General features: G+C 49.3%; 1 protein-coding gene across 1 annotated transcript in view; it reads right to left on the bottom strand.

Moving 5' to 3' along the window:
* Positions 1–11,478, bottom strand: part of LOC123589309 (L-gulonolactone oxidase) — a 34,772-nt gene that overhangs the window by 3,098 nt on the left and 20,196 nt on the right. Inside the window, exons 7-9 of the mRNA XM_045461247.1 lie at positions 6,663–6,770; positions 5,747–5,823; positions 34–183 (exon numbers count right to left, since the gene is read on the bottom strand). Of these exons, the coding sequence (XP_045317203.1) occupies positions 34–183; positions 5,747–5,823; positions 6,663–6,770 (335 nt within the window). The remainder of the gene's footprint in view (positions 1–33; positions 184–5,746; positions 5,824–6,662; positions 6,771–11,478) is intronic.

Below are 11,478 nucleotides of genomic sequence, written 5' to 3'. Positions count from 1 at the left end.
GCCCCCTGCAGCCCGGCCCGGCGCGGCCCCTACCTGGGGATGGCCCAGTCCTGGACGTGCTGCTTGAAGCGGCACTCATAGGTGAAGATCTCGTGGCTGAGGTTGCTGCTTTCCCTCTTCCTCGTGAACAGGAGCCAGAAGAAGAAGCGATTGATCCAGCCCACGAGGCCTGGCAGGAAGGAACTGGAGGGGGCAGGGCAGAGGGATGATCAGTAATCATACAATCCAGCACTTAGTGAGTGCCGCCTGTGTGCTTACAAACCTTGCGGTGGGGCGGGGGGGGGGGGGGGGGGGGGGGGGGAAGGGGGGAGGAGGTTCCGTCCAAACCTCTGCCACTCCCGCTTATCTGCGGCTTGGAAACCTTCCTGGGGATGCAGATAGCATTCCAAATCACCCTCCCAACACTTCCAGAAGCCACTTCTGGATCGCCCCCGTGCATGCCACTACCCTCCTAGTGAGGGCTAGCTTGTTTTCAGTGTTTGGGGTTTTTTCCTTCTTTTTTTTAAAAAAATTTTTTTTTTTCAACGTTTATTTATTTTTGGGACAGAGAGAGACAGAGCATGAACGGGGGAGGGGCAGAGAGAGAGGGAGACACAGAATCGGAAACAGGCTTCAGGCTCCAGGCTCTGAGCCATCAGCCCAGAGCCTAACGCGGGGCTCGAACTCACGGACTGCGAGATCGTGACCTGGCTGAAGTCGGACGCTTAACCGACTGCGCCACCCAGGCGCCCCTTTTCCTTCTTAATTGTGGTAAAAAAAAATTGCCTAACATTAAATTTGCCATCTTAGCCATTTTTAAGTATGAGGTTTAGCACTAAGTGTTACGTATATTCACGTTGTTGTGCAAGGAATCCCCAGAATCTCACAAAGTGAAACTCTGTCCCCAGTAAACAAGTCCCCATTCCCCTGCTCCCCCTGCCAGCCCCTGGCGACCCCGATTCTACTATCTGTCTCTATAAATGTGACTGCTCTGGGGGCCTCGCGTAAGTGGAATCATACAGTATTTGCCTTTTGTGACTGGCTTATTTCACTTAGCATAATGGCCTTAAGGTTCATCCATGTTGTAGCCTGTGCCAGAATTTCCTTCCTTTTTAAGGCCAAGTAAGATGCCATTATAAGCGTAGACCTCATTTGGTTTATCCACTCATGCACTGGACACTTGGGTTTGCCTCCACCTTTTGGCTATTAAGAATAATGCTGCTGTGAACATGGGTGTGTAAATATGTCTTTTAAGACCCTGCTTTTTTTTATATATTCAATATAATTTATTGTCAAATTGGTTTCCATACAACACCCAGTGCTCATCCCAACAGGTGTCCTCCTCTGTACCCAGCACCCACTTTCCCCACCCTCCCACCCCCCATCAACCCTCAGTTTGTTCTCAGTTTTTAAGAGTCTCTCATGGTTTGCCTCCCTCCCTCTCCGTAACTTTTTTTCCCCCTTCCCCTCCCCCATGGTCTTCTGTTAAGTTTCTCAGGATCCACATAAGAGTGAAAACATATGGTATCTTTCTCTGTCTGACCTATTTCACTTAGCATAACACCCTCCAGTTCCATCCACGTTGCTACAAATGGCCAGATTTCATTCTTTCTCATTGCCACATAGTATTCCATTGTGTATATAAACCACAATTTCTTTATCCATTCATCAGTTGATGGACATTTAGGCTCTTTCCACAATTTGGCTATTGTTGAGAGTGCTGCTATAAACATTGGGGTACAAGTGCCCCTATGCATCAGTACTCCTGTAGCCCTTGGGTAAATTCCTAGCAGTGCTATTGCTGGGTCCTAGGGTAGGTCTATTTTTAATTTTGTGAGGAACCTCCACACTGTTTTCCAGAGCGGCTGCACCAGTTTGCATTCCCACCAACAGTGCAAGAGGGCCGCCATTAAGACCCTGCTTTCATGGGGCACCTGGGTGGCTCAGCCAGGTGAGTGTCTGACTCTCGGTTTCTGCTCAGGTCATGATCCCAGGGTCAGGGGATCGAGCCTCATGTCAGACTCTGCACTGAGCGTGGAGCCTGCTTGGGATTCTCTTTCTCTCCCTCTACCCTTCTCTCTTGCTGTTGCTCACATTTTGTCTAAAAACAAAACAAAACAAAACAAACAAAAACCAGAGAGAGAGAGAGAGAGACCCTGTTTTTAATTTTTTTAGAGACGCACCTGAAGAGGACATCAGCCCCGAGGCTGGTTATAGGGGCCTGTCCAGTCATCCCACTCACGAACCCAGCTCCTGCCAGCTCGGGGTCCTGGGAGCTGAACTGGCTCTAATCATGCCAGCTGTAGCGTGTGCCTCTCCTGGAGTCACTCAAGACTCCTGGTAACGAGGCTTAGTTGGACTTCTCCCTCCCGGCGGGTAGCCTCTTGTTAGAGCCACGCTCCCCAGAGGCCTGTCCCTGGTCTCATCCCGGCCGCCTCATTGTCTGTCAAAAATCCATTCCAGGTGCTCAGAGCACCTCATGGGGGTTACAGAGAACAGCAGACCCAGGCCCTTGCATCTTGCCGTTTAGTGGGGGCACCAGGAGCCTTTGTGAGAAGGGAGGGAAGTGATGTCTAGTAAACAACCCGATTGTTGCTAGTGGCTCTACTTTACATACTTGCAAACCACAGCTCAGAGAGGCTGAGCGATTTACCCAGAGTCACACAGCAGGGAAGTGAAGGTATGGATCAGAGTCCAGGGCCGCTTGAGTCCAAAGCTCATGCTCTTCCCATGGCCCCAAGCTGCTGAGTTTCCGGGGACTCAGAAAGGGTACATGGGTACTTGCTTCAGGGGCGGGGTAGGAGACGGATGCCGTCTGTCTCAAGGCAGATGCTCTCTGGTGTCTCAGAGGCCAGCTGGCTGTGGTGGGGCTTCCACTGGCCCCCAGGAGTAGGGCTGTTCTAACCACAGGAGCTGAGCTTGGCCTAGGCCCTGGGTCACCCCCAGGGAACTGTTTCCAACCGAAAGCCTGCCTTTCTGTCCTGGTCAGCTATGGCCACCGTCATCACTCCCACAGTGGACCACTACTAAACTCCTCAAAGACAGGCACCAAGCTTTTAATGTGGCATTTCTTACACAAATATCTAGGGGCCTCCTCTAGGTGCCAGGCATTGCTTGGGGCACTGGGGATCAAGTGTGACAGGACAGGCAGGGTTCCTGACCTTGCAGGGACACAGTGAGTCTTACTGTGAAGTAGCCATTAAACTACCAAGTACAATCTGTTATTCGCCGTTCATTCCCGCACCTCGGGCACACGGCTGAGTGTGCACCCCAGAGCTGCGGGGGTGAGTCTGGGTGGATACGGTTTCCAGAAGCAGCTAAGCCAGAGCCCCACGGGCTGAACTCAGAGGCTGTGGAGCTCTCGCAGAGCACCCACTCGGGCCGGGAAGTGGCAGCTGTGATTTAGAGCCCAATTTATTTGCGCACTCACTGGGATCGGGCTCCACAGGCACACGCACATAAAGCTGCCGAGAGGCTGTGATAGAAGCTAGAGAGAAAGCCTGGTGGGGCATTTTCCACTCTCACTCCCACCCATAATCTGCTGGATCGTGGTCCCCAGGCCGGCTTCCTCCTTGTCCCTTGCCTGCCCAGATGCATTAAGTCCTGTGTTGAGTTTCTCTCTCCTAACACCTTCCAGGCAGTTAGTCACCCCAATGTGAGTCCCATCCATGCACCTGTAGCTCCCCTACCCTGAGGAGACCCGACGCCAGGTGCCAAAGGTCTCAGCCACGTCCAGGACCGACAAGAACTCCAGCTAGTTTCCCAGGTCCTGTCATCAGTGCCACCTTTGATGGGCTCTTATGCCCTTTCAGTAGGCAAGGATTTCTTATGAAGACACTGTCCCAAAGGTAAAACAACAAACAGCTAAATTTCACTATACTAACATTAAATACATCTAACACTAAAATTTTTTTTAAAAGCCATAAAAGTGAAAGACAGAACAAACAGGGAGGTATTGCAGCCCAGAAACAGAGTGTTCAAAATATGTACATAGAACCCTACAGCACAATAAGAAAAAAATACCCACCCAATTTTTAAAAAGGGCAAAATACATGAATGGGTGCTTCATAGAAGAGAAATCTAAAGGATCAATATACTAAAAAACAACACAACCTTACAAGTAAGCATGGAAATAAGAATTAAAACCACAGTGAGATACTATTTAATACACGTCACATGAAAATGTAAAATTTCGATCTCGACCAGCTTGTGGGGCACAGAGAATCTTACAGTGTGCAGCGAGGTCACTGGGTATAGCCACTTGGGAGAACAATTTGATCTGATAAGCCTGAAGATACTCATGCTCGATGACCCAGGAATTCCACTCATGAGTATACTCAAGACAAAAAAAAAAAAAAAAAAAAAAGCATCAGGAGCAGTGGTTGAGAATCCTCACAGCAATATGGTTTGTAATGGCAAAAGAAAGAAAGAAAGAAAGAAAGAGAGAAGAAAAGAAGGGAAAAGAAAAGAAAAAAGAAAAAAAATCTTGGAAATAACCCAAATACCCATTATTAGGAATATGGATTTAAAAAAAAAAAGAATATGGATAAACGCATTGTGATAAATGCATACAGTGAAAAATGACTAATCATTATTCATCACAGCTATCCATATCAACATGGATAATTATCACTATCGAAGCTGAATTACCAAATTCCTGATTTCAAGATTCATAAAACTAAAATATAAATAAAAGCAAGGGAGTGATAAACATAAAGTTCAGGGTAGTGATTACTTCTTGGTTACCCCTTGGAGAGTGTGGTCTGGGAGTTCATAAAGACCGTTCCTGGGGTGCCTGGGTGGCTTAGTCGGTTGAGTGTCTGACTTTGGCTCAGGTCACGATCTCGCAGTTCGTGGGTTTGAACCCCGTGTCGGGCTTTGTGCTGCCAGCTCAGAGCCTGGAGCCTGCTTCAGATACTGTGTTTCCCTCTCTCTCTGCCCCTTCCCCGCTCATACTCTGTACTCTCTGTCTCTCAAAAATGAATAAACGTTAAAAAAATTTTAACATAAAGACCATTCCAATTGTACTCATGTTGTTTCATTTCTTAAGCTGGTGTGGTGGTAACCACGTGGATGCTTATTACATTACTCTTTTTTTTTTTTAAGAGAGAGAGAGAAAGAGAGTGAGTGGGGGAAAGGGGGAGAGGGGCAGAGGGAGAGAGAAAGAGAGAGAGAGAGAGAGAGAGAGAGAGAGAGAGAGAGAATCTTAGGCAGGCTCCACACTCAGCACAGAGCCCAACACAGGGCTCGATCCCACGACCCTGGGACCATGACCTGAGCCAAAATCAAGTCAGACACTCAGCCGACTGAGTTACCCAGGCACCCCACGTTATTCTTTATATTTTAATATGTTTTCTATATTATTTTGTATGTATAAAATATTTCAAAAAATTTTTATATCATATCATTCCATGTCTTGGCTGGATATAAAGTTACCATTCAAGAACCCATGAAACCTTCCCCATCACTGAGAGTTACGTATCTACCAGCAGACATGGAGTCTGAGCATAAGCCTAGATGTCAGGCTGGGAGGGGGTAGAAAACAAGACATTCTGAGATTTACATCACTTGGGGGCCAAAGAGTGGGACGCGGGCACTGGCATTTTATAAAAAGCTCCCCAGGTGATTTGAATGTGTAGGCAGGGTTGAAAAATCACTGCCCTAGACCCTAATTTACATGCATAAAGGCCAGGGTGTTATTCTTTTGGTGGACCGCATCCTCAACAGCATATGGCAGATGCTGGAAGAAGGTACCTTGCATTCCTACCTGATCCAGAGCAGGAACTCCAGTAAATAAAATCCAATGGCATAGTCCCAAAACCAGTTGGCTGAAGAGGAGGGGGGCTGGGGAGAAGAATCTGTAATCAGTTCAGGGCCAGAGCTCAGCTGCTTTCTGACCTATTGTCATAGTGTCCCCCTACAGGGAGATGTGTCCAAGAGTGGCTGCATGTGTGTGTAGAGGGGGTGACCCACCTGCCAGGACAATCGAAAGCCTCACTTCTTGGTGACCCAGCCAATTTGCATGCCCCACCCCTTTCGTTTCCTGCATATGTATGTCTTTAGGTATGTTTTTATTTTGCACAAGATGACGATGTGCATCCGTCCCTCCCCTTCTGAGCCCCAGAGGCAGGTGTCCAGCGATCACCATTTACAAACCCCATGCCAGCCCGTAACACACAGTAAGTGTCATCGCTTTTGCCTGACGTGGCCCATCAGTGTTCATCCTAGGTGATGGTTTTGTGTTTTTCTGCTGAGAAGCAGCTCATTGGCTAAGGACATGGAGGAGAGACAAAACTGTTGCTTTCCTCACCTGTCCAGGTGGGAGTGGGCAAGACAGGGGCGTTGGAGGGAAGGTGGAGGTGGTCCGAGGGATAGCCCAGCTGCCTGATACTCTACCTTATCCTATCCTGGCCTCCCCACACCTCTGCTCCCCTCTCCCGCATCTAGGCTGTCCCCTGACCTCACTCCTGCACATCCCTACCTGTGGTCACATTAGACCCTTACTGGGCCAACTCTCCTTCCTCCTTCCACCCTGCTGCCTCGCCTGCTTCTGTCCTCACACTCAGTGATGCCCACCTTCGTTTTCCCTCTCACACCTCACTGACCACCCGGGACAAGGACAAAGGTCAGCCATCCTGGGGACTGCAGGCTGTGCATGAGGACGGGACTGATGCTGTCACTACCTTGTTGGTGTGGTCCTGGTAGATGACGCTGACGTTCTCGCTGTGCGGGAACCAGAGGAAGCGGAAGTATTCAGATTTCTTCAGGTGGCTGTCCAGGTTGTCGAGAACCTGACCTCGGCAGGAGGCAAAGGGAAAGATGGTGTGGGTCCAGGCTGATGGCAGGAAAGTACTGGAAGTCAGGGCCCGCGGGTGCCTCAGTTTCTCCCCATCAAGAGAAAATACTTAAAATTGTCCTAGCATCGTCAAATGGCATGGAATGTGGCTTGTAATAGGCTGGACATCAGTGGTCCTTTTGCACGGTGACTTCCCCCAGCAGCTTAGAGGATAAGATGATTTCTTATTTGTCCCGGCTTGAACAATTCCTAGCGGTATGAGTTTGGGCAAGGTACCTGACACCTCTGTGCCTCAGTTTCCTCATCTGTAAAAGAGGACTAATAATAGTACCCCTGTCAGGACTGGTATAAAGATAAAATGCGCTAATGCCTAGAAAGTGCTCACGATGGTGTCACGAACATGGTAGGCACCGCATAGGCGTAAGCTGTTGCTGCTACTGCTGCTATTATTACCCTTCCATTGTCATTCACTGTCACCATCATCGTCCTTTATCTCCATACTGCCTAATACATCACAGGTCCTTAAAGAAATGAACAGGAGAGGGGCGCCTGGGTGGCTCAGTCGGTTGAGCGTCCGACTTCAGCTCAGGTCACGATCTCACAGTCCGTGAGCTCGAGCTCCGCGTCGGGCCCTGTGCTGACAGCTCAGAGCCTGGAGCCTGCTTCGGATTCTGTGTCTCCCTCTGTCTCTGCCTCTCCCCTGCTCATGCTCTGTGTCTCTCTGTCTCAAAAATAAATAAAAACATTAAAAAAAAAAAAAAAGAAATGAACAGGAGAATCTTGCTCTAATATGGCTCATTATTGCAATCCTAGAGATGAGATCACAGAGCAAATCATGTCTCCCTAAAACCTATCAAGCGGATACAGGACAATTTCTGAGCCAAAGGGTAGACAGATTTTGTATTTGATGGGAAGCTGGGGGTTGGGGAAAAGCACCACTGGTCTTGGGGTGAGTTCTGGGTTCGAGTCCTGGTCTGCAGCTTACCAAGCTGCATGACCTAGGAGGAGCCATGTACCTGAGCTTTGGTCTTCCCGTCAATAACATGTGGGCACTGGTGCAATGAAATAGATAATCTACATCAAAGCTCCCAGGACAGTGACTGTCATGTGGCATGTGCCTGAAGAACAGTTTTGGTTCTGGATTTGACCAACGCTAGCACACACACATCTAGTGTTCCTGTCCTATCCCCCCGAAGTCCCTAGCCATGACTTCCAGAAAGCCCTTTGAGGCCTCTGGGTAGCATCTCTCCATCTGTAGAATGAAGACAGTAATACCTCTCCTTCCTTCCTTCCTTCCTTCCTTCCTTCCTTCCTTCCTTCCTTCCTTCCAAGGCTGTTGTGAGGAGCAGGGGAAATCAGGGGTTTGAAAGCAATGTAAACTCAACATGTGAGGGAGAGAGCAGGAAAGACGGAGGAAAAACAACAATAACACAGCAGCTTACTGACCAAATGCACTATGGGGAATTGAGAACCCAGCAGAGAAAAATGGCCAGATCCAATCATGGGTCAAGACGGTGTCCAAAGAGGTTGGTACGCTCGAGGGAGAACGGCCATTTCCACCGTCTGGCCAGGAAGGAAGGTGAAGCCAACACGAAGCACTGAGATGAGCCCCTCTAGAACTTACATGTGGGGTGTCTGAGAGCAGTGGAACTTTGGAATTCTGGGTCTCTGCCACGACTGTCGGGGAGGCCCCCTGACCAGCTCACCAGGGCATGGTGTAGCCGGGGATATGGAGACGGGTGGATGATTGTTGCATTCCAGTGATCTGCCTGTCATCCTCCCCCTCTCCCACTCCACCCCAATCTGTTGGCCACCCTGTTGTATTTCTGCAAATGCCTCCCCAGTCTTCTCCTGAGACCCATTGCTGCTGCTGTGAGATAGTCCACACCCTTCTTACCCATCACCCATACTCCTGCATTCGCCTCATAATATGCCCCCTTTCTCATCTCTCCAGACAACTTCTACAGAGCATATGCAAAACACAGTTCAGAAATCCCCAGCAGCTCTCTACTGCCTAAAGAATAAAGCTCACACCACTTAGTTCAGCATCCGGGACCTCCGTCCACAAACACTGTCCGATACGACAGCCCCTGTCCACAAGTGGCCATTGAGCACCTGAAAAGTGACTTATCCGAACTGAGATGGATGTAACTTAAATGCTCCTCATAAAGCCATCTCCTCCCCTTCTAAGTGGCTTCTAATTATATTGCATCTGTCCCAGAATGACACTGCAGCTCTTGAAGCATCCATCTCTGAAATTGGTCAATAGTCTCTTATAGGTCGGGGACTATCTCGTCCATCTTTGGTCCCTGCCAGCACAGAGATCAGCAAAATTTTTTTGTAAAGAACCAGGCAATAAATATTTTAGACTTTTGGGGCCATATGGTCTCTGTTGCAACTATTTAACTCTGCCACAGTAGCATGAAAGCAGCCATAGACAATACATTAGCAATGAGCGTGGCTGTGTGCTAATAAAACTTTATTTACAAAAACAGGCAGTGAGCCAGAGTCTGCCTGCAGGCTCTAGTTTCCCAACCCCTTGCCTTAGAGCTGCTGGCACAATGCCTTGTACAGAGAATGCCGGAGGACACTATCATTCCTTACTTGAAGAGAAAGGCCTTTCGTGCCATGCTGGAGGCTCAGGAAAGGTTGAGGAAGAAACTCCAGAGCCCCTGTCACTATCACTTACATCCTGACAGGGCAATGGACCCATGGTCCACAGGACTCTCCTGTGGGAAGCCTCTGGGCAGAGCTGACGTTCCCCTGGGAGAGCCAGAAATACAGCCTGGTGACTTGGCCTGGAGGGTGGGGCTGGGACACTGGAAAGGAGAAAACCCCCATCTCCTCACGTTTAGCATCCTGGGCCATCCCACTCTGTTGCCCAGAATCCAGCAGCAAATGTAATGGCGCCCTTCTCAGCTCTAAGAGGTTTATGTCCAGCCTTCTTCTACCTAGAATGGAGTGACGAGAGTCACGAGAGTCACCCCATTACATTTTGTGCCTCTGTCCTGACACTGGTCATTCTTTTCCTCCCCACAGTAAAGAAACAAGGCATGTCTCCCCCCACCACCACCACACACACAAAATTATAAGCTTCTAGAGGCATGAACTATGCACGATTGAGCTCTGGACTCTCCATTACCCCTAACTTAGCACCAGGTTGGCCGCTGGATGGTGGAACAACCTTGGGCCCCACCCCACTGTGGATTAAACTCTCTCCTTCAGCACCCACAAACCACCCTAACTGGAGGAGGACTGTTCCTAGGATCCTTGATATGACTTGTGTCTCCTGGGAGCACCATCATAGACCTTTGGGTCCCAGAGGAGTCTCTTCCTTGACACATTACTGGCATGAAGGGTTCTGGCAGGTTCTGTCCCTCCAGATTTAGTCCTTGTGGCACTGCTGAGTTGGCTCCCGGGAACTGGCTCTCAGGCTTGTGAGCAGAGGGCTTCCAGTCTGATAGCCGGGGATTACCTGGCATCAGCTGACGGCCACCCCAGACAGTGGTCGGCATCTGGTAGCTGCTGACAAGGACGGTGACACACTGGGACCAATACTGCTTCCTGGGGTGCTGCAGGAAGGCTGAGGCAACAGCCAGCTGCACTCATCACATCTCATTATGGTTTGGGTGACATAAAGGGCAAAAGGTTGACAATAATTTCTAAAATCTTCATGCCTTCTAACCGGTTGTGATTCCATGCCGACCCAGCTGCAAGAGTCAGAAATGCTGAGACTTTGTCAGAAAAGCTGTAAGGGTGGCCTCTTTCTAGGCTCCACAAAACTGGACAAGACTTCTTTCCAGTTCTAGAAACACTGATTCCAACTCTCCCTGGGGTCCGGGAATGGCCCCTTCCCCTCATGTGGCTTTGAACAGCCTTCAGAAATCATGTGGTGATGTATTTAAGAGAATCAGTAATGGGAAGCACAGACTTGACAGACCACCGCACAGCACAGGTGGGAGGAGTTGGTGAAAATCCCAGAAAAAGATGGATTTTTAATACATTGCCGATCAACCGACCTTGAGTAACCTTGTATTGAGCACTCCCATGTGTTCTGTGGATGCTGGGGAGCCGGAGGCCTCAGATAAAATCCCTGCCCTCCAGAATGCTAATCATCGAGTAGCAAAAGGGAGGGGGACCGTTTCAAGAGATGGTGGCAAATGGTCATGAGCAAAACAGAATAACTAGCACCTGTCACCTGGAAAGTCAAGCAGTGACTCAGATTCTGGGATCTACTCACAGAGCAGGTGTCAGGAGGTAGCATTCTCTAGAAATAAAGCCAGTGGGGGTTCCTCTCACTAAGGCCATTAAGAAAGCAAGGGCAGAGGGTTCACCTGCTGTGTTGCCTTGAGTCCTGGCAACAATCCCATGGGGCCAGTCAAGCTCTTATCCTCACCACACACTCAAGGAATCCAAGCTCAGGGGAGTGAGGAGATTTGTCCAAACTCATAGAAGGCCAGTGAAGAAACCGGGCTTCAAACCTGGTGGTCTGACTTGGGAGATATGTTCCAGCTTCTACACCGCACCCCTCGTGATGGGTCCGTTTGTGTTCTGTTCCCAAGTTCAGGGCTGGAAGGCCCATGATGGGGATATCATAAACACATGCCACACAGAAGGCAGGATATAGGAAAGGAAAGAGGAGAAAAGGAAAAGGAAAGAAATGTAAGGGAAGGAAAAATGGTGGCCCCACTAGCTTTTCACAC

Source organism: Leopardus geoffroyi, chromosome B1 (genome assembly GCF_018350155.1).
Source record: "Leopardus geoffroyi isolate Oge1 chromosome B1, O.geoffroyi_Oge1_pat1.0, whole genome shotgun sequence".
Taxonomy (NCBI): Eukaryota; Metazoa; Chordata; class Mammalia; order Carnivora; family Felidae; genus Leopardus; species Leopardus geoffroyi.
Note: the sequence above shows the minus strand (reverse complement) of the source record. Positions and strands in the feature narration are given on the sequence as shown.